This window comes from Carassius carassius, chromosome 6 (assembly GCF_963082965.1).
Source record: "Carassius carassius chromosome 6, fCarCar2.1, whole genome shotgun sequence".
In the NCBI taxonomy this organism is placed as follows: domain Eukaryota; kingdom Metazoa; phylum Chordata; class Actinopteri; order Cypriniformes; family Cyprinidae; genus Carassius; species Carassius carassius.
The window spans coordinates 16460831-16487996 of record NC_081760.1 but is presented as its reverse complement, the minus strand read 5'-3'; the positions used below and the strand labels follow the sequence as shown (position 1 = coordinate 16487996).

At 40.9% G+C, this 27166-nt stretch overlaps 1 protein-coding gene and 1 long non-coding RNA gene across 2 annotated transcripts in view; one reads left to right on the top strand and one right to left on the bottom strand.

Annotated features, from left to right (window-relative positions):
- LOC132142091 (uncharacterized) overlaps positions 1-6881 on the top strand; it is a 52528-nt gene extending 45647 nt beyond the window's left edge. Inside the window, exon 3 of the mRNA XM_059551734.1 lies at positions 6733-6881. Coding sequence (XP_059407717.1) covers positions 6733-6881 — 149 coding nt within the window. The remainder of the gene's footprint in view (positions 1-6732) is intronic.
- Positions 1-27166, bottom strand: part of LOC132142418 (uncharacterized) — a 1026371-nt gene that overhangs the window by 252208 nt on the left and 746997 nt on the right. The gene's annotated exons all lie outside the window — the stretch shown is intronic.

Below are 27166 nucleotides of genomic sequence, written 5' to 3'. Positions count from 1 at the left end.
TGTGCATGTTGGTCATGTTCATTCATTATTTCTAATTCCAGCTCATGACAGATGTGTAGTGTGTATGAACAGTGATTATGTGTTATACAGATGCATTTCTGAAAACTTCTTCTAGTTTTCCTCGGCTGTCGATTTACTCTTATAATTACAAAATAAAAAATAAAAATAAAATATTTAATTATTTTATTTATATATAGAAATTATTTACATGGAAATAAAGCACATTTTCCTTTCAAATACTGATCACTGTCCACTTTCCAGACTTTTTTCTTCTTATTGAATTTTTTTTTTTTTTTTTTTTTTTTTTGAGATTCTCAATGCTGCATTACAGTACTATAAGGATTTTTATTTTTCTTTGTTTTTTTCTTTCTTTCAAGTCGAATATAAGGATTTGTGCATTTTAATCATCGTCTATATTTAAATTGTATTGTGCCTTAAAGCACATTTCCCCCAATTTGTCACTAAATGTTTGAAATTACCAATATTCTCATAAATGATTCTTATTTGATTTTCATTGCTATAATGCAATGATTTTAAATTAATTTTTCAGTTAATTTTATTTATATTATATGTATACATATAATATATACTATATATAATACAACCCGAATTCCGGAAAAGTTGGGACGTTTTTTACATTTTAATAAAATGAAAACTATAGGAATTTCAAATCACATGAGCCAATATTTTATTCACAATAGAACATAGATAACGTAGCAAATGTTTAAACTGAGAAATTTTACACTTTTATCCACTTTATTAGCTCATTTAAAATTTAATGCCTGCTACAGGTCTCAAAAAAGTTGGCACGGGGGCAACAAATGGCTAAAAAAGCAAGCAGTTTTGAAAAGATTCAGCTGGGAGAACATCTAGTGATTAATTAAGTTAATTGATATCAGGTCTGTAACATGATTAGCTATAAAAGCTTTGTCTTAGAGAAGCAGAGTCTCTCAGAAGTAAAGATGGGCAGAGGCTCTCCAGTCTGTGAAAGACTGCGTAAAAAAATTGTGGAAAACTTTAAAAACAATGTTCCTCAACGTCAAATTGCAAAGGCTTTGCAAATCTCATCATCAACAGTGCATAACATCATCAAAAGATTCAGAGAAACTGGAGAAATCTCTGTGCGTAAGGGACAAGGCCGGAGACCTTTATTGGATGCCCGTGGTCTTCGGGCTCTCAGACGACACTGCATCACTCATCGGCATGATTGTGTCAATGACATTACTAAATGGGCCCAGGAATACTTTCAGAAACCACTGTCGGTAAACACAATCCGCCGTGCCATCAGCAGATGCCAACTAAAGCTCTATCATGCAAAAAGGAAGCCATATGTGAACATGGTCCAGAAGCGCCGTCGTGTCCTGTGGGCCAAGGCTCATTTAAAATGGACTATTTCAAAGTGGAATAGTGTTTTATGGTCAGACAAGTCCAAATTTGACATTCTTGTTGGAAATCACGGGCGCCGTGTCCTCCGGGCTAAAGAGGAGGGAGACCTTCCAGCATGTTATCAGCGTTCAGTTCAAAAGCCAGCATCTCTGATGGTATGGGGGTGCATAAGTGCATAGGGTATGGGCAGCTTGCATGTTTTGGAAGGCTCTGTGAATGCTGAAAGGTATATAAAGTTTTTAGAGCAACATATGCTTCCCTCCAAACAACGTCTATTTCAGGGAAGGCCTTGTTTATTTCAGCAGGACAATGCAAAACCACATACTGCAGCTATAACAACAGCATGGCTTCGTCGTAGAAGAGTCCGGGTGCTAACCTGGCCTGCCTGCAGTCCAGATCTTTCACCTATAGAGAACATTTGGCGCATCATTAAACGAAAAATACGTCAAAGACGACCACGAACTCTTCAGCAGCTGGAAATCTATATAAGGCAAGAATGGGACCAAATTCCAACAGCAAAACTCCAGCAACTCATAGCCTCAATGCCCAGACGTCTTCAAACTGTTTTGAAAAGAAAAGGAGATGCTACACAATGGTAAACATGCCCCGTCCCAACTATTTTGAGACCTGTAGCAGAAATCAAAATTGAAATGAGCTCATTTTGTGCATAAAATTGTAAACTTTCTCAGTTTAAACATTTGCTATGTTATCTATGTTCTATTGTGAATAAAATATTGGCTCATGTGATTTGAAAGTCTTTTAGTTTTCATTTTATTAAAATATAAAAAACGTCCCAACTTTTCCGGAATTCGGGTTGTATATATACTGCTACACCTGCAGCACTCAATATTTTCTCATTTTCCCACTCCCCCCGTTTGACTGGAAGAGGTGGAGGTACTGGTCTGCTCATCTCTAATGATTGGAAATTTAATTCTTTACCATCTTTGGGTATCAACAGCTCCTTTGAATCTCATTCAGTTACTGTTACCTACCCTTTTAAAATACATTTTGTAGTTGTTTATCGACCCCCAGGACCACTGGGTAACTTTTTGGATGAATTAGATGTGTTGCTCTCAACCTTTTCTGAGGATGGTACTCCCCTAGTTATGCTTGGAGATTTCAACATCCATCTAGAGAAACCTCTGTTTGCTGATTTCCACGCTCTGCTTGCCTCTTTTGATCTCAACCGAGTGTCAACTACTGCTACTCAAAAATCAGGCAACCAACTGGACCTTATTTATACATGACACTGCTCTACTGATCATGTTCTGGTTACTCCACTACACACGTCGGATCACTTCCAACTCACTCTTAACCTCAACATGGTCCCTGCCACATCACTTACCTCTCCACATGTCATCTTTCGATGTAACTTACGCACACTTTCACCCTCCCGGCTATCTGCAATGGTTTCATCTTCAGTTCCTTCCCCTAAACTGTTTGCATCTTTGGAAGCTAACAGTGCTACTGATACTTTCTGCTCCACTCTTACATCTTGTTTAGACACTGTTTGTCCCTTATCTTCCAGGCCAGCCCGTAACACCCCTTCTGCCCCTTGGTTATCTGATGTTCTATGCGAACACCGTTCTAAGCTTAGAGCTGCTGAAAGGGTGTGGCGCAAATAAAAAAATACTACTTAATTGTGTATCAGTCACTCCTATCTTCCTTCTCTGCTAATGTCTCCACTGCTAAAATGACATACTACCATAACAAAATTAACAATTCGTCTAACTCTCGCATGCTTTTTAAAACATTTTCCTCACTTCTTTGTCCTCCTCCTCCACCTCCTGCTTCATCTCTAATAGCTGACGACTTTGCAATGTTTTTCATTAATAAAATTAAACACATTAGTGCACAATTTTCCACACCACAATCAGTCAAGCTCATATCACCAGCAAACATACACTCATTTACATCCTTATCTTCACTCTCTGAGGCAGAAGTCTCAAAACTCATCCTTTCTAATCACCCTACTAGTTGTCCGCTTGATCCTATTCCATCTCATCTCCTTCAAGCCATTTCTCCTGCAGTTGTACCTGCACTCACTCACATCATCAACACATCCCTCCACACTGGCGTTTTTCCCTCATCATTTAGACAGGCACGTATAACTCCAGTACTTAAGAAACCCAACCTCAACCCATCTCTTTTAGAGAACTACAGACCAGTTTCCCTTCTTCCTTTCATTGCAAAAACACTTGAACGAGCTGTGTTCAACCAAGTCTCTAAGACTGGCAAGAGCAGAATCCAAATCTTCAGTACTTATCCTGCTTGATCTGTCCGCTGCTTTTGACACGGTTAACCACCAGATCCTCCTATCAACCCTACTGGCAAAAGGCATCTCAGGACCCACACTTCAATGGTTTGAGTCTTACCTATCAGATAGGTCCTTCAAAGTATCTTGGAGAGGTGAGGTGTCCAAGTCCCAACATCTAACTACTGGGGTGCCTCAGGGCTCAGTTCTTGGACCACTTCTCTTCTCTGTCTACATGGCATCATTAGTTTCTGTCATTCAGAAACATGGCTTTTCATACCACTGCTATGCTGATGACACTCAACTCTACCTCTCATTCCATCCTGATGATCCGACGGTTGCTATTCGCATCTCAGCTTGTCTAACAGACATTTCTTCCTGGATGATGGACCATCACCTTCAACTCAACCTTGCCAAGACAGAACTGCTTGTGATTCCAGCAAACCCATCGTTTCATCACAATTTCACCATCAAGTTAGGCACATCAACCATAACTCCTTCAAAAACAGCTAGAAGCCTTGGAGTTATGATTGATGATAAGCTGACTTTCTCAGACCACATTGCTAAAACTGTCCGATCCTGCAGATTTGCTTTATTCAACATCAAGAAGATCAAGCCCTTTCTTTCGAAACATGCTGCACAACTCCTTGTTCAAGCTCTTGTTCTGTCCAGGCTGGAATATTGCAATGCCCTCTTGGCAGGTCTTCCAGCCAATTCTATCAAACCTTTACAATTAATATAGAACGCGGCAGCAAGATAAATTTTTAATGAGCCAAAAAGAATACACTTCACACCTCTGTTTATCAATTTGCACTGGCTTCCAATGGCTGCTCGCATTTACCTAAATTTGTTACTTCAGACTTATGTGCCCTCTAGAAGCTTGCGTTCGGCAAGTGAACGTCGCTTGATTGTGCCATCCCAAAGAAGCACAAAGTCACTTTTACGGACTTTTAAATTAAATGTTCCCTCCTGGTTGAACGACCTCCCCAACTCAATCCGAGCAGCTGAGTCCTTAGCCATCTTCAAGAATCGGCTTAAAACACATCTCTTCCATCTTTATTTGACCCTCTAACTTTAACACTCACTATTCTAATTCTATTTGTTGTTTTTGATTGCTTCCACTGTCCTCATATGTAAGTCGCTTTGGATAAAAGCGTCTGCTAAATGAATAAATCTAAATGTAAATGTATACCTTAAATAATAAATCCTTAATTTCCTGTTATAATAATGAAAAATTGTATTATATTATATTATATTATATTATATTATATTATATTATATTATATTATATTATATTATATTATATTATATTATATTATATTTATTCATTTACTCATTTATGTATGTATACATTAATTAATTAATTAATTAATTATTTGTGAATTTATACATTAATTTATCTCTTTGTGCATTTAATTCTTTCATTTACTTATTTGTGCCATCATTTATGTATGCATTTATACAATCGGTCATCTATGCATTTATTATATTTAATTTCTTAATTTTATTGCATTACATTAATGAGGGGGATGTACTTTTTTATCCTTATAAAAAAAAAAAAAAAAAAAAAACAGTCCAATTTTTTATTTGTATTTTGAATTTATTATTATTATTATTATTTTGATTATTATTTTGATTATTTATTTATTACTCTGGATCTGTTTTTTTGATGGGGTGCATTCACCTCTTCATCCTTCCTCAATCTCCTGTCCAGTTAGCATGTCTGTTCAGCTGTGTTGTTGCTGTATTTGGGAATACATTGTGCCAGACGTACAGTATGTTCCTGTTGTTGTTGAGGTTCAGTGCTCCAGCTGTGTTATCTCTTCACAAAAGTCATCTGGAATGATTGGGGGCGCGGGGAGGGATAGTAGGAACGGATGGAGAAGCACAGTGAAAGTATTCCCGCAACCTCTGTTTCTCCAGCAGCTGTAATTTCCTCTTTTTCTCCTGCAATCCGACTCTTTAAGTTGGTATTAAAACACTGAAAGGGGTGCCAGACCCCCGCTTGACGTCAAACGGGTTTTCCCTAGAGGCTGATGGGACATTACTCCACGTCAGAGGTGGGCTTGGACACAAGATCCCGTCACTGCGTTAACTTCATTTAACCATGTGATTTTTTTAATGGTAATCCTGCGCTCTGTGAGTGAATACGTTGCATATGCCAGTGCATGACCCTGTCTGCTCACAGGCCCCATACTGACTCCAATCAGTCTCTGGAGTCATGTCCTCTTATTGCTGCGGTGTAAACAGGGAATGCTGTTCATAACTTCAAAGATAAACATTTTAGAGGTTCTGGAAAACAGAGAGACAATTGAATGTACGGGTTTTTAAAGTGAACAGAATTGCTTCAGATCAAAAATGACAATCCTAGACCTTCTAGGTCAGTTGTTTTCAGTTGGTGGGTTGGCAACTAATTGGGAAGAAATAAATTAAAAATAAAAACAAAATGAATAAAAAAAACTTAATTGAAAATGAACACTGAAAATATAAAAATAATAGCTAATCAAAATCTTAATACAAATATGATATAAATAATACTATAAATAAATAATAATACTATAACAACACTATGTCAAAATATTTTAGTATCTCTTGAAATGTAATTAGTAAGCAAAAGGAAACTTTCACTGAAGTTTCTTCTGATGCTCAGACATTTTTCCTGAGAAAATGACCCCAGTGATTTAATTTGTGTTCCCTAGAGTTTTAGGAAAGACCTCAACAGTGCTCAGATTTTCTCAAGATACCAAAGTCGGCATTGCAAATTCTGAGAGATCTCAATATGAGCTCAAACTTTTCTCATCAAACGATCTGAGCTGTTGTATTTTACAGCTCTAAACTCTTACTGTGACTCATTTGTCTGTTTTTAATTCTCCACAGGAATCTTATCTCAACTTTATTTGAGATAAAGTTGAAACACGACTGAAAAATGAATTAACTTTATTTGGCTAAGTGAGGTTATGCTAGTTACATATAACGCTAGCTAACTTGCATAAAAGGGAGAAAAAAATCTTACCATTCTGTTGCAGACCGAGGGGGATGAATATTCTCTAGAAGCTGGTCAATGTCCTCTGAATTATATTCTGGCTCTGGAGGCTCAAACATGTATGGCTTTGTAGAACCAATTAAGCTGCTAGGAGCATCCATTTCGGCTGTAGCGGTGACAGTTGAGTGTGACGACGGCAGCTTTCCCGCGAGTGGGCGTGGTTTCAGCGCAGCCAGCGGACACGCCCGCAGCGTTTGAGAGCAGAGTCTACTGCTCATTTTTTCAATATTTTGATAGCTTATTTTATGTATTTGACGGCTTTCTTATCATTCAAATTTGGCTGGGTGGCTAATAACACATTTTTCTGTGGTGTGATAGACTCAGAACACATACTTTATTTTGACTTTACAGGGACTTTAAGCTTCTGTTTCTGCAACCTAGTGAAGAAAGACTTGTAAACACTAATAACTTGTAAACTTCTAATGTTATCAAAAGAACATTCAGGTCCTCTAAAGTCAGTCATGCAATTGAGCATGTTTCAATTGAGGAAAGTCTTTTAACAGAGGAAAGACCCAGAGAAGCAGCAAAATGCAACACCTGTTCCAGGGGAGAGTCTCATCACCTCAGTTGCAGCAAAAGGTCTGTAATCACTGCGGTTTCCATGCCTCATCCAGCTGTTCCTCCAGGTGAGAGCGGCACTTTCATCTTAATCATCAGCTTACAGCTGCTTCAAAACTGGTGAAGATACAAAAGTTTTGAAAGTTTCAAAGACTCATCAGCTTAGTAGTGCTGCATTTATTTGATCCAAAATACAGTAGAGACAGCAATATTGTGAAATATTTTATATTTTATCTGATTTCAAGTATAATATATTTGAAAAATATATTTTAAGTCTTTAGTTTCACATCATCCTTCAGAAATCATTCTAACATGGTGATTTGCTGCTGAAGAAACATTTCTGATTATTATCAGTATTGAAAAAATGTTGTGCAGCTTCATATTTTTGTGTAGACCATGATACATTTTATTTGTTTGATTAGAAATTTTTGAATAGAAAGTTCAATAGAACAGCATTTATTTTAAAAATAAACAACCTTTTGTAACACTATAAAAATAAAAAATAAAAATGAATATATATATATATATATATATATATATATATATATATATGTGTGTGTGTGTGTGTGTGTGTGTGTGTGTGTGTGTGTGTGTGTTCTCTTTATGAACATAAATTAAGTGAACAAACCTCTATGATGCTGAACTGGGGTACTGTCACAAATTTGTGGTCTCTGTCGGCTTGTGTTGTGGTTCTTCCCTGTGTTCTGTTCTGTACCCTGGCTGTGTTGGATTGAGGATTCCCCCTGTTGTTCTTTGCGTCTTCTTGTTCCCTGCACCGGAATCACGAGCACCTTCACTGGGATTACAGCACTGGATCACAGAGGATTATCACTGTTGTCCACCGAGGTCCCTGCGTCATCCACCATCAGAACTTGTGATCGTCTGTGTTCATCATTCATTGTAGTCTGTTTGTTTGACCTATTATATATCTTGTCATTAAATCGCCTTGCACTTGCAACCTGCAAAGATTTTTCCGAAAATTAGAAGTATCTAGAAGTATCTCTGTGCATTGATACTTCTAATTTTCTGAAAAATCTTTTTTTTTTTTTCTGGCTTATTTTGAATTTTACTTTTGGTCTTTAAAATAAGATTTTATTTGACATTTATTTGAGAGGCAAAATTATGTAAAATGAAGTTTTCTTTGCTGAAAAAATAACAAAATTAAGAAAGTTTGTCTTTAAAACAAGTAAATACTGTCCATGAAGTGAAAAAATAAATAAATCCATAAACTTAATTCCTATTAAAGAAGACAATTAAACAATTCTTACCTCACTGTAAAAATAATAAAAATAATTGGAGTACATTTATTATTATTAAACTTATTAAATTATTATTTTTTTATGAAATTAATGTCTTCACAGAAACCCTCTTGTAGATTTTTAATTTACCTCTCAACTGTATTGATTTTTTTTTTTTTTTTTTTCATTCGTGTGGTCCAGTTTTAAAAGTGATGGCACACGTTCACTGCTCCAGCTCTCAGGCAGACATTCATATCTTGACATTGACGTTCTCCACGTTCTCCTGTCCCTCTCTTCCAGTCCAGTTCTGGCATCATTTCTGGGAAAGTGTACGTCAGGAGTGAGATGTAAACAGAGGAATGACCCCTATTTTTGTTGCATTCCAGACTGGGATGACTGAAGCCTTCAGTAACTCCAGAACCAAACACAGCCACTTATGTAAGTCTTGAACCTGTCTTAACCTTTGACCTTCACCTGTGACCTCTGCTCTTAATTCGATCTTAACCCTGTCCATAAATGCTCATATCGTATACTCAATTCATTTAAAAAATACAGACAGACACAGCTAAACATGGACATTATGTTCACTGCAAAAAAATAAATAAATAAAATAATAACTTGAGTTTTAATTGAATTCAATGATGAACTGCCTTTTTGCTTTACTGACCCACCATTTTCCTATTTAATGCTGTTCTGTTGCTTTGTTACAATCTATATTGTTAAAAGCACTATATAAATAAAGGTGCATTGACATGACTTTACTTGTGCCACATTTTTTGTATTTATATATGTATTTATGTATTTATTTTTATTTGTAATGCAGGTTTGGTCCTCACAAATGTGATTTCAGAAAACATGACAACTGAAAATGCCTCATATTATTGATCACACACTTATGATGTCTGTGCTTCTAATTGAATGTGACTCAATGAATTGATCATAGCAATCAATGATGTAAAGTCAAGATGGATTGGATTCCAAGGTCATGAGCAATTCTTATTCAGATCTGAGAGAGATCTTGTGAGAGTTGCCTGTCCAGCAACATCTGCTCAAACTGACCTTCCCAGTCATTTCAGGCAGATGGTGCTGGAAAAGCAAGTCTTTTTGCTCTCTTTCTGTCTCTTTTCCGTTTCTTTCAAGTTCCATCCATTGCCAGGATCCATCCTAATCTTTCAGCCACGACAGCAAGGTCATGTTCTGATAATGGACATCATGGCCTACAGCACTGCATGTGTTGCAGATTATAGAACAAAAGTAAACAATTAGTGCACTGCAGTCCAGATCCAAACCCTAGATTTCTTCCATCTGGACCATGAATCATTTCTCATAAAATCATGCAGAACACCCCATCTCCGATTTGAGATTTTTCTGTAAAACGTATTTGAATAATCATTTTTTTTACAATGTAGTCGTCTTAATGTCATGTGGTATTTGCAAAAAAAAAAAAGGTTGCACATTTTTTAAAACAACTTTAAGCATGAAAATACAAATTTAAGTAGACTTCTTAATATTGTGGGATATTTGTGGGACTTTTTTTTTTTTTTTTTGCATTCAAGAATGTTTTATTTTTGGGACTAATGACTGATAGCCGTGTTTATTTCTGCATCCAAGGATGGATGAACATTTTGTAGTGTTCAGTTCAATGAGAGCGAGTAAGCGACGCACGCAACGCATTAAGATGGACCAATTGATTGAGAGAGACCAAAGCTCACACAAAGTTCACACAAAGAAAGAAGGCTTAACGTTATTGTTGCTACCATGGCTAGTGCCATGTGGAGACGCTGTGTGTTTCGTTTAGTATGTGAAACTGCTTTGTTTTGTCTTGCAAAAGAGGACACGACTAGAAATCAATGATTAAGAACAGTTCAACCCCAATATTCACTTGTGTGCAGCACATTTTATGGAGGACTATTTCCTTATCCTGGGAGAGAAGATTACAATGTCAGCTGTTCTGACTCATAGTCTGTAAGTATGTTTTCATATTTAAAGAATTTGCCACTGATGATTCAAACCCAAGTTTTGACCAATGTAGAGTAGCGCTTGTTGCAACGTGTAGAAAGACATTATAAGTCATTATAATCAGTACATTTTGTCCCCACTGAATGCAACAAATGGCTCATTTGTAATGGGTTTCATTGTTTTTTGTCTCATCCCACCAGGAGACTGCATCACAGTATGGTGAGGTGTGTAACATTTCCGTCACACACTTGATGTATCTAGCCAATCACAACTCCCTGGATAGCTGGCTTCAGAATGATGAGCCATATATAAATAAATAAACCTTATGTCATAGATCGGTCAGGCTCATTCCCCTGTCAATCCCAGGGCACCCCATCTCCCGAGTACTAATCACCGGCAGCTGATCTCAATTCATTCACCACTCAGCCACCATACATAAGCAAACACCTCAGCTTCATTTACCATCCGATCTCATGACTACATAGTGGAAGTTACCTCTGATCTTGTTACTTGCATCGACCGTATTGACTTACCTGTCTACTTACCTCCTCTCCCCTTCTCCAGCGAATATCTCCTCCGTACTCCTTCCAAGGCAAGCTCAAGTGATTACACTGAGGTGTGTGCTCCTCCCATTCTCTACTCCATCCTCGAATACTCTTGTAAAAACGAAGAAGTTGTTACTCGTTCAATTCTCCTCCATGTAATTATATTCATTCACGGATCTGCTCACCTATTTATCTCTCAAATCTTCTCTGTGCTTTCCTGTGATAATAAAACCGTTCCTGTTTATACTGACCTTCTGCTTCCAATTATACTTGTTACACCTTAAACCACATAAAAACATTTAATTAAACCTAATTCACAAAATGTTTTTTTTTTAGAAACATTATATGACCCCTTTAACTATGTTTAATTATATAAACATAAAAAGCATACAGAAGCAATTTTGCCATCAACAACTTAGAATGCCTTTGAATTTTGAGTTTTATTAGACTAATAAAACACGTGCATGCACTCTGTGTGTGATCTGGTGATATAGCCTACTTTATAATTTCCGATCACACATCATTACAACAACACTTACCATATTATTGCATAAAATATATTGTATATCACACAACCCAGCCTCGACATGAGTGGAAATTGAAATAATACGCGGTTGTGCGTGCACTTGTTTGCACATGAGCAAAGGTGTTTAAAGGTGAGTCTAAATTGCAAGCACCAGACCACCGATTTGCAAACCTGCTTTCCTGCAGTCAATGTTCTTCTGACTTTTGACTATTTTGTAGTAAGTAACATATATGCTTCAGGGAAATGTATCAGAGTAAAAATGTAGTGGAGTAAAAGTTAGCTGAAATATAAAAACTCAAGTAAAATTCAGATACTTAAGTTCCTTTAACAAAGTGTAGACTGTGTATGTAAATAGACTATACAGTCGTGGCCAAAAATATCAGCCCCCTTGGTAAATATGATCAAAGAAGGCTGTGAAAATTGATCTGCATTGTTAATCCTTCTGATCTTTTATTAAAAAAAATCACAAAAATGTATCATTTCATTGGATAATAAGAATTTAAAATGGGGGGAAATATCATTATGAAATTAAGGTTTTTCTCTAATACACATTGGCCACAATTAACGGCTCCCTTTTATTCAATACTTTTTGAAACCTCCATTTGCCAGTTTAACAGGTCTAAATTTTCTCCTTTAATGCCTGATGAGGTTAGAGAGCACCTGACAAAAGACCAGAGACAATTCATTCATCCAGAATCACTCCAGACCCTTTAGATTCCCATCTCCATGTTGGTGCTTTTCCTCTTCAGTTCACTCCTCTTGTAACAAGGAGTCGGAGGCGTTTGGATCCATATGCAGCATTTATTAAACAGAATGGTCATACAGGCAGAGATCAGGAATGCGTCAGGTGTGTCAGGGATAACCAGAATCGTAACCAGAAACAAGCAGAGATCGGGACAGGCAGCGGAGAATCAGAGTGGGAATAAACAGTCCAAAGGTCAAAACACAGGAATAACAAACACAGGGAAAACGCTCGGAAATGTCAGACTGGCTAAACAAGACTTTGCAGTGAGTGAGAGTGAGTGTGCTGCTTTTATGTGTGTGTGTAATTGAGGTGCAGGTGTGGCAAGGAAATTGGCTGATGAATGAGGTGCAGGTGTGGCAGGGTGATTGTGATGCAGTGACTCATGGGTAATGTAGTTCGGGTGTGGTGCAACAGTTTGAAAGGTGCTAGTGTGGTGAATGGGTGGAATGGTCCTGACTGGAGTGCCCTCTACTGAAGCTCATGGGCACTCCATCTAATGATCGTGACATAGCCCCCCCCCCCCCCAAAGGAGCGGCTTCCAGGCGCTCAAAACAATCTAGGAGGGCGGTGGAGCGGAGGCGGAACAGGGGGAGGGATGGAGGGCCAGGTCCATGAAGAAGTGCCGTGGTCGGGGACCGGGGCAGAGCAGGCAGAACTGGAGCCCTTCCTGGGCCTAACTCAGGAAAACAGGAGCCCCTACTGGGCCTGACATAGGAGACAGGGGCCCGCCATGGGCTTAACTTGGGAACAGGAGCCCGCCATGGCCCTAACTCGGGATCAAGGGTCCACCAAGGCAGAGCAGGTGGCGTGGGAGCCCGCCAGAGAGGAGCAGGTGGAGCTGGAGCCCACCAGGGAGGAGTAGAGGACCACCACAGCCGAGAAGATGGGACAGAAGCCCACCCGGGCGGAGCAGAGGACCACCACAGCTGAGAAGATGGGACAGAAGCCCACCAGGGCGGTGCAGAGGACCACCACAGCCGAGCAGACGGGACAGAAGCCCACCAGGGCAGAGCAGAGGACCACCACAGCCGAGCAGAAGGGACAGAAGCCCACCAGGGCGGAACAGAGGACCACCACAGTGGAGTCGATGGCACTGGACAGCAAGTCTGCTCAGGTGGGACTGAAACAGAGAACATTAACAGGTTAATAGCAGCCGCCGTGGCCGTGATGAGATGGTAGCTGGCCTCCGTGGCCATTACAGGGCAGGCGGTTAGTTGGTGGATGGTCTCCGTAGCCCAGACCGGAATGAATGAGAGCTCATTGACGGCCTCCCTGGCCGTGACAGGATAGGACGAGAGCTCCGAGATGTGACGAGGCTCTGGGAGTTCGGCTGAGATGTGACGAGGCTCTGGTAGATCTGTGGTGATTTGATTGGGTTCATGAAGATCAGCTGTGACTTGACTGTGCTCATGGAGATCGTTGGTGACTTGACTGTGCTCATGAAGATCAACTGTGACTTGACTTCGTTCACGGAGGTTAATGGTGACTTGACTTTGCTCATGAAGATCGTTGGTGACTTGACTTTGCTCATGAAGATCGTTGGTGATCTGACTTGGTTCCTGAGGATCAACTGTGACTTGACTTCGTTCACGGAGGTTAATGGTGACTTGACTTTGCTCATGAAGATCGTTGGTGACTTGACTTTGCTCATGAAGATCGTTGGTGACTTGACTTCGTTCCTGAGGATCAACTGTGACTTGACTTAGTTCACGGGGGTTAATGGTGACTTGACTCTGTCCTTGAAGATCACCGGTGACTTGACTCTGTCCTTGAAGATCACCGGTGACTTGACTCTGTCCTAGAAGGCCACCGGTGACTTGACTTGACTCTGAAAGGTCAACGGTGACTAGCCTTGGCTCTGGAAAGTCCATGGTAACTAGTCCTGACTCTGGAAGGTCAACGTTGACTAGCCCTGATTCCGGAAGGTCAACGGTGACTAGCCCTGACTCTGGAGGGTCCATGAGCACCTGACTAGACTCTGGAGGGTCAACCGGAACCTGACTCGACTCTGAAAATTCAACGGTCACCTGACTCGACTCTGGAAGGCCAACAGGAACTAACCCTGACTCTGGAAGGTTGACGGTGACTAACCCTGACTCTGGAAGGTCGACGGTGACTAACCCTGGCTTTGGAGGGTTCATGAGCACCTGAGAGTTCACTGGAACCTGACTCGACTCTGGAGAGTTCACTGGAACCTGACTCGACTCTGGAGAGTTCACTGGAACCTGACTCGACTCTGGAGAGTTCACTGGAACCTGACTCGACTCTGGAGAGTTCACTGGAACCTGACTCGACTCTGGAGAGTTCACTGGAACCTGACTCGACTCTGGAGAGTTCACTGGAACCTGACTCGACTCTGGAGAGTTCACTGGAACCTGACTCGACTCTGGAGAGTTCACTGGAACCTGACTCGACTCTGGAGAGTTCACTGGAACCTGACTCGACTCTGGAGAGTTCACTGGAACCTGACTCGACTCTGGAGAGTTCACTGGAACCTGACTCGGCTCTGGAGAGTTCACTGGAACCTGACTCGGCTCTGGAGAGTTCACTGGAACCTGACTCAACTCTGGAGAGTTCACTGGAACCTGACTCAACTCTGGAGAGTTCACTGGAACCTGACTCGACTCTGGAAAGTCGACAGGGCTGGTGGCCATCTTGTGCAGTGTCGCTGGGCTGGCGGCCATCTAGTGCAGTGTCGCTGGGCTGGCGGCCATCTTGTGCAGTGTCGCTGGGCTGGCGGCCATCTTGTGCAGTGTCGCTGGGCTGACGGCCATCTTTTGCAGTGTCGCTGGGCTGGCGGCCATCTTGTGCAGTGGCGCTGGGCTGGCGGCCATCTTGTGCAGAGGCTCTGGGCTGGCGGCCATCTTGTGCAGAGGCGCTGGGCTGGCGGCCATAACAGGACAAGGCTCAGGAGTGGTGGATACTGCAAAAGTGCTGTGTTCCTCCTCCACAACACCCACAGTATATGCAGAGCTGCTCAGTTGGAGTGCCAGATCAATATAATACTGCAGAGTCCAGTGAGGATCATGCAAAGGCATGAGTGAGCCAAGCGGCTCAGATAGGCCACCACGAAAAAATATCATCAGGCATATCTCGTCCATGATAGATAAATGGGCAAACTCAATAAAGTTCTTCTCATAGTCCTCGATGGGCCTAATTCCCTGACTTAAATGCATAAGTTGGCTTACTGGATTCATGGCTGACCTGGATTTACTCCTTAAAGCTGCTGGATCCTGGTTTGGCGAAGTCTTCTGTAACAAGGAGTCGGAAGCGTTCGGATCCATATGCAGCATTTATTAAACAGAATGGTCATACAGGCAGAGATCAGGAATGGCGTCAGGGATAACCAGAATCGTAACCAGAAACAAGCAGAGATCGGGACAGGCAGCGGAGAATCAGAGTGGGAATAAACAGTCCAAAGGTCAAAACACAGGAATAACAAACACAGGGAAAACGCTCGGAAATGTCAGACTGGCTAAACAAGACTTCGCAGTGAGTGTGCTGCTTTTATGTGTATGTGTAAATGAAGGAAATTGGCTGATGAATGAGGTGCAGGTGTGGCAGGGTGATTGTGATGCAGTGACTCATGGGTAATGTAGTTCGGGTGTTGTGCAACAGTTTGAGAGGTGCTAATGTCCAAGTGACAACTGGTGGTGAATGGGTGGAATGGTCCTGACTGGAGTGCCCTCTACTGAAGCTCATGGGCACTCCATCTAATGATCGTGACACCTCTCATTTTCTGTAGGGTTCAGGTCAGAGGATTGGAATGGCTATAGCAGAAGCTTGGTTTTGTGCTCAGTGACCCATTTCTTTGTTGTTTTTGAGGTTTGTCTTTGAATCATTGTACGGTTCGAAGATCCAAACATGGCTCATTATAATATTTCTAAGAGTCAGTCACTTACTGATTTTTATCTGTTGGTATTTGATAGAATCCATGATGCCATCTATCTAAACAAGATGTCCAGGACCTCCAGAAGAAATATAGGTCCACAACATAAAAAATACAGCTGTATATTTCATTGTACACATGGGGTACTTTTTATCTCTGTGTTCACCAAACCCATCTTGAGTGATTGCTGCTAAAAAGCTAATTTTTTTAGTTCCATCTCACCATAGAAGCCAGTCCTATTTGAAGTTCCAGTCATGTCTGATAACTGAATATACTTTAGTTTGTTTTTGGATGAGCTAGGAGAATTTTTCTTGTAACCCTTCCCAAACAACATGTGGTGATGTAGTTTCTGTTTTTTTTTTAAAGGTTTTCTGAACCAGAGACTCAACTATTTTCTGCAATTCTCCAGCTCTGCAGGGGTGGGTCTACGTGGTGGCCACGGGGGGCACTGGCCCCCCCTGAAATTCGATTGGCCACCCCAGGTGGCCCCCCTATAAGATGTCTTGTGATTGGTGCATTTTATGGCCAATCATTTTATAGGCTCTACTGAAGTTCGCGATTCAAAGACGTGCAGCGGCGTCAGAGAAACAACGCTCGTCGCGGACTTCAAGGCTGCATCCGAAAACTTAGGCAGGTGACTTGCTGCCTTGCTGTCTAATCAGGCAATGACTTTACAGGCAGCGTTTTTGCCCGGAGTAAGAGTAATGGTTAAATGATCTACAGCAAAATATAGAGAGCTTTGGTAATAACTAAGTGGATATTTCATTACTGCAATATAAATTTCTCGCTAGAAATTACATAAAAAGTGGAAAATGTTGTTCAGAAACATACATTTACACACAAACTGACCACCGACCGCAACTTTCAGACGCCATCTTTATTTTTTGGCTTAACTGTAACAGAATTGAACAGACAGGATTGTGGGATAACAAAGGCAGCGAAGGATACATCTATGCTGCCTTCAAAAACCGGCCAGATGAAGGCATCTCAGGAGACAGGAAATGAAGCTGACTTTGATTCCGGACGTGCCTTGATACCTTCCTACCTTGGAATGTGACCTCCGAAGGTAGCATTTTTCAGTTTTCGGATGCACCCCAAGTGTGGGAAGTCGAGACACTAGTGATGGGAAGTTCGGATCATTTTACCGATTCGGACTTTTGAGCAAAATGAACAAATCTTTTTTCGATTCATTTCATTCATTTTAGCAAATTAGTGTTTTAGTGAATTAGTGTTACTTCCCCAACACATCTAGTACTTACGCAAACGTTGATCACACTACAAACAATACAAAACCAAAATGCTATAAAGATACAGAAAAGATTAATTAATTCTTTACCTGGGTCTTCAGTCTGTGATTAACTCACCTCTTGTCTGACAAGTCTTCAGGTTCAAATCATCACGTGACAGATCCATGCGCTATTTCTGACATTTCTGTCACTGTGTTTTTGTTACTTTTTCTTGAGGATCTGTGGTGTGTTATTATTTTATAAATAAATAAAACCCTGTTATAAATAAAATATTGATCAATTTTATCTTTTTTACTGTCTATCAGTAAATAAACATTATAGCTTTATAATATAATAATCCAAGTATTTATAGCCTAGTTTAATTTTTAATCCAATTTTGAGTTTGCTGGTATAATAATTGCTTTTCCTAGGCAAACTTGACATTTTGGTCTAATATATGTACAAGAAGCTTGCTCAAAAAGGACATAATGACATAAATTAAAAGCAAATATCATTTTGAATCCTAAACAAGTAACACTACAGTTCTATAGTCTAATCTGAACTCAAAAGACATAAATCATACAACAAGGTCATTTTTGAAGATTAGAATCCACTGTAACAAAAAAATAAAAAAAAACAATCAAAGTGATGTCGCTGTCATAGAGATGACTCGTTCTTCCCTAGTCACATTAAAGATTCGAACGAATCGTTCAAGAACAACACATCACAAGACACCAAACAAAGAACTGGGGGGTATTCCAGAAAGCAGGTTATGTGACATACCCGGGTATGTTTAAGAGTAAGTAAATGGATAACCTGAACTTTCGGATCCAAAAACGGAGGTAACTTTCAGGTTATGTTAGTTGTCATAGCAACTCACTCTCTGAACATAACCTGCTCCAGAGCAGGTTATGTTCCAGGATTAGTTCACTTCAGCGAGCCTTCAGTGGGCGTGACAGATACCGCACAACATTATATAATATTAGAATATGTAATATAGCCTATTATATATATATATATATATATATATATATGTTAATTAGGAAGCGCTAATATAAGTAATAAATAAGGTAATATATTATTCTAATATGATTATTTATTTTATTGGCATATATAAGAGTTATCTGTAAATTATGTATTAAGAGGTATGTATAAATTATAAAACACTATGACAAGGTAATGTTTAACTTATATATATTTATATATTTTATTTATTATATGTTATATCTCACTGCATGGAGTGGCATTTTTCTATAATGTATAAATTCTAAATCAAAATACATATCTGATATGACTTAATGTATAATTAGCATAAAACAAGCAATATAATTCACATTCTCAAGTATTAAAGATTAAATGGAAAAAAATAAAAATGATTGCACAGCCATCAATTAGGTGGCGATATGCTCTAAGCATGTAAACAACTAATTAACAAAAGAAGAAGAAAGAAACAGCATGGCGCGCTTTTTCTTAGCGTCCGTTTCTATAGTGACTCGTCAAATCGTCGCTCTGTTGAGAATGTCTTGAGTCTTAACCAGGAACATACTCTGAGTTGAATTAACTTACTCCCGGACGAGTTTTTGGAACCACATACCTCGAGTAAGCAAGGTTTGGGGTTAATCAACCGTGAGTTCAGGTTTTAGTTCACGGTAAGTTAACCCTGCTTTCTGGAATACCCCCCTGGTAGGGAAGCCTTATGTATGGTATGTAGTATGTTTGTATGGTTTTCTCAGATCAATGTTTTTAACCCGTCAGACTCTGCTCACATTGGTCGTGGTTGATTTCAATCGAATGTTCAGTCAACGTTTAATAAAACACAATAAAAGTAAAATACACTGGGCGCTATCAAACAATAAACAGTCATGGTGATTTGCATATTTTGTATCAGTTTATTTTGTGACAGTGACCACATAGCAAGATTGCACCAAATGACAATATGCACAGAATTTTCCATAATAATAACTGTCTGGTGACACGTTACTTGGTAATGCATGAGAGTAAGTCAGTTAGATAGTCAGTTAAATTGTCGGGCCAACTTAGTCATTTACACGTGAGATGACATGGACACATTCTGTGCATTTCATTCACAATTTGATTTTTTTTTTTTTTTTTTGATATTGAGAATAAGAGACACACATAAGTGTTTCTTTTGAAGGCAGGGAAGAGAGCAGTGCCAAGCCATGAAAAGAAGTAAAGATATAGGGAGTTTCTTTCAAAAAAAAGTAAAAAATTAATTTATTCTCAAATTGTACTTAATGGATACAGGGATGACAAAAAACTAAATTAATAAAAAATGTGCTTTATTACTGCATTTGTTTACAAGTAACTTTATTCGAGTTAAAATAATAATAAAAATCAATAGGATTTAAGTAATATACTGTAGAATTTAGCTTTTTATTTTTGGTCACTGGTTGTCACGACCGGTGATACAAGGAAACCACGGAGAGAGAACCAATAGCAGGAAAGTCTTTTATTAAAGGGTAATCCAAATAGAGTAAACAGTCCAGGCAGGGGTCAAGACCAAAACATCCATCCATACATAAACAAGACACGAACACAAGGCAAGGACAAGAGCTGCCGGACAAGAATTAAACATTCAACAAGGACTCCGTGACACATACTCAGACAGACAGGGTATAAATACACTGAAGGTAATGAGGGAACTGGAGACAGGTGGGGACTAATCAATTAACCCAAACAAGGAGGAAGGTGACCAAATAAGGGAACAGACAGTTCATAAAGTGACAGACACCGTGGGAAAGGAGGACATCTAGTGGAAACCCAGGGAACACAACCCAGACACTGTGACAGTACCCCCCCTCTACAGAGCGGCTCCCAGACGCTCCACGACATGACACAAAACAGAGACCAGGAGGGAGGCGGACAGGTGGAGGCTCAGGGGGAGGGACGGAGGGCCAGAAAGGAAACATGGGAAACAGACACCAGAAGTGTAAACACAAAACAGTTAGACCAGGAGGGAGGAGGACCGGAGGAGGTCCAGGGGGAGGGACGGAGGGCCAGACTAACAGAGGGGAACTGACAGAAAACACAACAGGAAACAAGAAACACAAAACATAAGTTCATAAGGACATCACGTGGCGGCCACCAGGGCGGAACAGAAGACCACCACAACCGTGTGGTCAGGGTGGAAGCCCCCCAGGGCGGAGCAGAGGACCACCCCAGCCCTGTGGTAAAGGCGGAAACCCTCTAGGGCGGAGCAGAAGACCACCACAACCGTGTGGTCAGGGCGGAAGACCCCCAGGGCGGAGCAGAAGACCACCACAACCTTGTGGTCGAGGCCAGAGTCCCCCAGGGTGGAGCAGAAGACCACCATATCCTTGTGGTCAGGCCGGAAGGCCCCCAGGGCGGAGCAGAAGACCACCACACACCTGTGGTCAAGGCGGAAGCCCTCCAGGGCGGAGCAGAAGACCACCACAGCCGTGTGGTCAGGGCGGAAGCCCCCCAGGGCAGAGCAGAAGACCACCACATCCGTGCGGCCAGACCAACGGGAGGACAAAACTCTGGTAATCCCATGGTGTTTATACTGTATTCAAGAGGATCGGTGCTGACTTGACTCTGCTCATGAAGATTATTGGTGACTTGCATTTGTTCATGAAGATCCCCGGTGACTTGACTCAGTCCTTGAAGATCACCGGTGACTTGACTCAGTCCTTGAAGATCACCGGCGACTTGACTCAGTCCTTGAAAATCACTGGCGACTTGACTCAGTCCTTGAAAATCACCAGTGACCTGACCCGACTCTGGAGGGTCAGCGGTGACTAGCCCTGAGTCTGGAGGGGTCATCGGTGACTAGCCCGGACTCCGGAGGGTCATCGGTGACTAGCCCGGACTCCGGAGGGTCATCGGTGACTAGCCCGGACTCCAGAGGGTCATCGGTGACTAGCCCGGACTCTGGAGGGTCATCGGTGACTAGCCCGGACTCTGGAGGGTCATCGGTGACTAGCCTGGACTCTGGAGGGTCATCGGTGACTAGCCCTGACTCTGGAGGGTCATCGGTGACTAGCCCTGACTCTGGAGGGTACACGAAACCCTGCCTCGACTCTGGAGGGTCAACCGGAACCTGACTCTGGAAAGGCGGCCATCCAGTACTGTGGTGCTGGGCTGGTGACCATCTTGTGCTGTGGCGCTGGATTGACGGCCATCTTGGGCCATGACTCTGGATGGGCGGCCATCTTTGACCGTGGCTCTGGATCGGTGGCTAACTTGGGCATTGGCGCTGGGTTAGCGGCCATCTTGTGCTGTGGCACTGGGCTGGCAGCCATCTTGTGCTGTGGCCCTGGATTAGCGGCCATCTTGGGCCATGACTCTGGACGGGCGGCCATCTTGGACCGTGGCTCTGGACCAGTGGCCATCTTGGGCATTGGCGCTGGGTTAACGGCCATTTTGTGCTGTAGTGCTGGGCTGGTGGCCATCTTGTGTGGTGGCGCTGGATTGGCGGCCATCTTGGTCCAGGACTCTGGACGAGCGGCCATCTTGGACCGTGGCTCTGGACCATTGGCCATCTTGTGTTGTGGTGCTGGTCTGGTAGCCATCTTGTGCTGTGGCGCTGGATTGGCGGCCATCTTGAGCTGTGGTGCTGGGCTGGCGACCACCCCGCCGGAAGAGACAGGAGTGGCTGGGGCATCCCACAGAAGCCGATGCTGCACATAGTACACAAACTCCCACACCTGTGCCAGGGCACCCACCTCATTGCCTTCTTGGCGGAGGGCGGTTAACCGGAGATACCTTGCTCTCCGCTCCACCATCCTGGCTGGGGAACGGGAAAAAGACATCCCGCTGGTTCTTGCAGTGACGGAGTCCTTCTGTCACGACCGGTGATACAAGGAAACCACGGAGAGAGAACCAATAGCAGGAAAGTCTTTTATTAAAGGGTAATCCAAATAGAGTAAACAGTCCAGGCAGGGGTCAAGACCAAAACATCCATCCAAACATAAACAAGACACGAACACAAGGCAAGGACAAGAGCTTCCGGACATGAATTAAAAATTCAACAAGGACTCCGTGACACATACTCAGACAGACCGGGTATAAATACACAGAAGGTAATGAGGGAACTGGAGACAGGTGGGGACTAATCAATTAACCCAAACAAGGAGGAAGGTGACCAAATAAGGGAACAGACAGTTCATAAAGTGACAGACACTGTGGGAAAGGAGGACATCTAGTGGAAACCCAGGGAACACAACCCAGACACTGTGACACTGGCGGCCACCCCATTTGGAGACAGTGCCCCAGCATGGCCCCCCCATTGAAAATGCTCTAGACACGCCCCTGCAGCTGTGGCATTTGGAGAGTCTTTAGCTACTCAAACTCTCCTTCTCACAGCACACTAGGACGATATAGACTCACGTCCTCTTCCAGGCAGTTTTGTAACATTTTCTGTAGGTTGGAAATTATTAATTATTGCCCTGATGGTGGAAATGGGAATTTTCACTTGTCTAGATCTTTTCTTAAAGCCACTTCACCAATTTGTGAAGCTCAATTATCTTTTACTGCACATCAGAAATATATTCTTTGGTTTTTCTCATTGTGATGGATGATTAATGGAATTTGGTAAAAGATCAAAAGGATTAACAATGCAGATTAATTTTCACAGCCTTCTTTGATCATATTTACCAAGGGGGTTGATATTTTTGGCCACGACTGTAGGTATATTTTATTCTATTTTTGAGCTTACCATTTATATTTTTTACATTTACATTTACTTACCGGTTACGTTACGCTTGTGTAGCATGAAGGAGATCACCATGTGTTCACAGTGTTTATATGTCCCTCTAACTTTATCCCACAAGCTCAAACCTCACAATAGTACAGCAACTGTACAACTGCCGACATTCCCAGGCTCGAAGGATCATAGAGAACACCTTCAGCATCATGGAATCACGGTGGAGGATTTTTGGCTGACCAAACGACTGTAGCCCAGACAGAGGTAGTACACATTGTGAAAGCCTGTGTGCAAAAATCACTTTTATAAGCAGTTTGAACACAGTTGTGTGGCCACAGTGTGTGAAAACAACCAGCCTATAATGGTAAAAATCCACCCATTCATTATTTTATAATCCAAATAAATCATAAACAGTCTCTCCACTACTATGACATCATACTCGGGGAAAGTTCCGCCCATTTGTGTCACTCTCTGCCCTATTTGCATGTACACACAGCCCTGAGCGAGAAGCAGCAGTCCATTGTCCTGCTGTAGCTGCTGGAGGTACAATGTCAACGCCAAAGAACCATTAAAAGTGTTGTGTGTTGGGATGCACCATTGAACATAAGAGTCTTCATTGACCGCTGAGGACATGGTGGTTAAATTTCATTTTCGAAGGAAATGTCCCGGAAAAAAAACTACAGTACATTTGTGCTAACATTTTACACTGGACTGCCTCACAAACAAGGCTCAGTTCAGTGCTAGAGTTGAAAGAGGGATCGATTGCCAATGCTTTGTGCACAAAAGTCCAGACTCCAGACAAAGCATCACGCATCATATTTTGTTTTCCAAAAGAGCTTCTTGGCTCTCTGTAAGGCTAATGTTGCTAAAGCTACTATTGTCACGTGCTACCAGAATGATCTTAAATAATAAATTATCATTTGGAAGCAATGTGGGGTATTTTGAGATAAAACTTAACATACACACTCTGGAGACATCAGAGAACAATTTTAAATATTGTATCAGTGCATTCTATGGCACCTTTAACCCACACTGATGCAGTAAATCCAGGGAATATCAGATACATTCTATTAACTTTTTTCCCAGATAGCCCCTCCACAAATGGAGACATTCAGCCAGGAGAGTGGAGGTGGCATGTGGCAGGCAACACCAATCATCTTGAGGCAAGGCAGCTGTCTGCAGGAAGAGCATCACAGGTTGCACTCAACACAAGGCACAATCTGATGACGTTTGTCCAAATATCAGCAGGACTTGTGCCATGGCAATACAACATAGTTAGGAGGGGTCTCCAGATCATTTTAAATAATGGATGGTTCACAAATTTGTAAGACCTCCTCAACCAATGACTGAGCTTACCAGGTGTTCAAAGTGGAGGGCACAATTTGTCTTTTGGTATTTGCAATTCAATAACTACATTGCTTTAAAAGTTGTGTATTGACTGTGTAAATAAAAATCTGTTTGTGACTAGGTACTTCTGATTGTTGTTCTTTGAAAACCTCAGACAAAAACATTTGGAACACAGTAAATTTTTAAAGATGTATTTTACACTCCAGTTTAAAGAACACCCAACACCAACAAATGCAATAACTGTCCGATAACTGACTGATGTCCCTTTGAAATACCCGCTTCTGTCTCTGATAGAGCAGCTAGTGTATTTAAAAATGTTATTTCATGCGGTCACAGGCTGGAAGTTTTGCCAGCATGCCCGTCACCATCACACCAAAGGCATGGTCCTCATCCTTCTCTTTGGCTTTGTCAATTTGCTGAAGCCGCTGTAGGATAGTATCTTCAATGGGTGTGGTAGATGTAGGCCTTTTTCTTTTCAGAGGAAAAAAACAAACTAACTTGTGGATGATGAGGAGAGTGCAAAGAAATATATTTAATTTTGTAAAAAAAAATTTTACTTAAAAAAAAAAAAAAAAATCCTTACTGTGTGGTTATGTAATATTTTACACATTTTTGAGTGAAATTTCCATACTGCTCATTGCTCATCTTAGTAGTTAGGAAACAAATTTGTGTTTAAAATTTACATTCATTTTACGTTAAAAATCAGTGTGAATATTATGCTTTTCTGTTCAGCAGAGGAAAAATATCAGGCTTAGATCAACACAAGGGCATGTAAAAATGAAAGAATAATCTTTTTTTGGTTTACTATTCCTCTAGACTTTATTTAGTCTTTATGTGCATAGTATATAGGTCATGCATCCAAATCAAGATAAAGAAAAACTAATTATTTAACATATTACCTGTAAGTATAATGGTTCTGGCTCCAAAACCAAGTGTGTTCCCCACAAAGGATGTTCCAAAAAGCATGCAACTTTTAACAATACATTTTGATAAAATTCTAGTAGCATCTCAAGAATCTTTAATGCATCTTGAATAAATAGTCAATGTGATTAGTTTAACATCATGCTAGCATCAGACTTACTGGAATCAGCAGCACTGACAGCATGGCACTGGCTACAGTTTTTGGCTTTAGAAAGCAAACCAGGTTTGGGAACAGAACTACCTTTGGTCTGTGTTTTTTGATGGAGACAGTGACTTGGACAGTATCTCTGACAAAGTAACTTGTTATATTAATTATTGTGTCGATGCTGTAATTCCGTGTAAACAAATCAAAATCTTTCCCAATAATAAACCATGGGTCACCAGAGAAGTTAAAGCTGCTATTAATAATAAGAAAGCAGCCTTTTATAGTGGTGATAAAGAAAGGATTAAAGTTGCCCAAAGGGAGTTGAAAGTCATCATCAGACAGGGCAAACAAAAATATAAGGAAAGTGTTGAAGGTAAAATGTCCATTAGCAACACACGAGGTCTATGGAATGGTATGAAGCGTATTACTGGATATGGGACTAGTAATCCCAGTTTATGTAAATTGGGTATACAGGCTAATGATGCCAATACTTTTTTTGCCAGGTTTGATGAATGCGATTTCTCTTCTGTACATGAGAATGTCCTCTCTAATCTAAGGCAGAGCAGTTCTGAGGACTGTAGTTCAGCTATTAATCTTAGTATGGAAGAGGTTCGTCAGCAGTTAAGGCGTATTAAACCAAACAAGGCAGAAGGTCCCGATGGTGTACATCCACGTACTTTAAAAGTGTGTGCTGATCAGCTATGCTCTGTCCTTCATTCACTGTTTTCTTTGTCTCTGTCCTCTGCTAAAGTACCGGTTATGTGGAAAACATCTTGCCTTATTCCTATTCCTAAAAAAGCCAAGGTGTCAAATAGTCTTGCTAATCTGAGGCCTATAGCTCTGACATCACACATTATGAAATGTTTTGAGAGGGCTGTACTTGATCATCTGACTAGGCAGGTGTCTGTTTTTCAGGATCCCTTGCAATTTGCATACAGGAAGGATGTGGGGGTAGATGATGCACTATTATTTATGTTACATAATATTTACAGTCATCTCGAAACTACTGCTAGTTCTGTTAGAATCATGTTTTTTGATTTTTCGAGTGCTTTTAATACTATACAGCCACATATTTTAGCTAACAAATTAATTAATTTTAAATTGCATAATACAACTATTGCCTCGATTTTAGATTATCTGTTATTACAACCACAGTTTGTTAGGTTTTGCAACAAACAGTCTGACATTATTTTAACTAATACTGGAGCACCTCAGGGCACAGTTCTATCTCCCTTTTTATTTACACTTTACACTGCGGACTATAGGCACAGTCAGTCATCCTGTCTGGTACAAAAATTATCTGACGACACTGCTTTAGTAGGTCTACTTAATCAGGGTGATGACCTTACTTATAGAACGGAGGTCAAGTCTTTTTCTAGCTGGTGTGAGTCAAACTTTCTAAAACTAAATATAGGGAAGACTAAAGAACTTGTGATTGATTTTAGAAAGAAAAAGGAGAAGGTCCTCCCAGTCACAATTAATGGTCAGCCGATTGAAATTGTTCAGTCATATAAATTTCTAGGTGTCCATTTGGATGAAAAATTAAATTGGAAAGAGAATACTAATGTTTTAATAAAGAAGGCTCAGTCAAGACTTTTCTTTTTGAGAAAACTCAGATCTTTTAACATTAGTACAAAGCTTTTAGATGTTTTCTATCAGGGGATCTTGGCTAGTGTTCTTTTTTATGCTGTTCTTTGC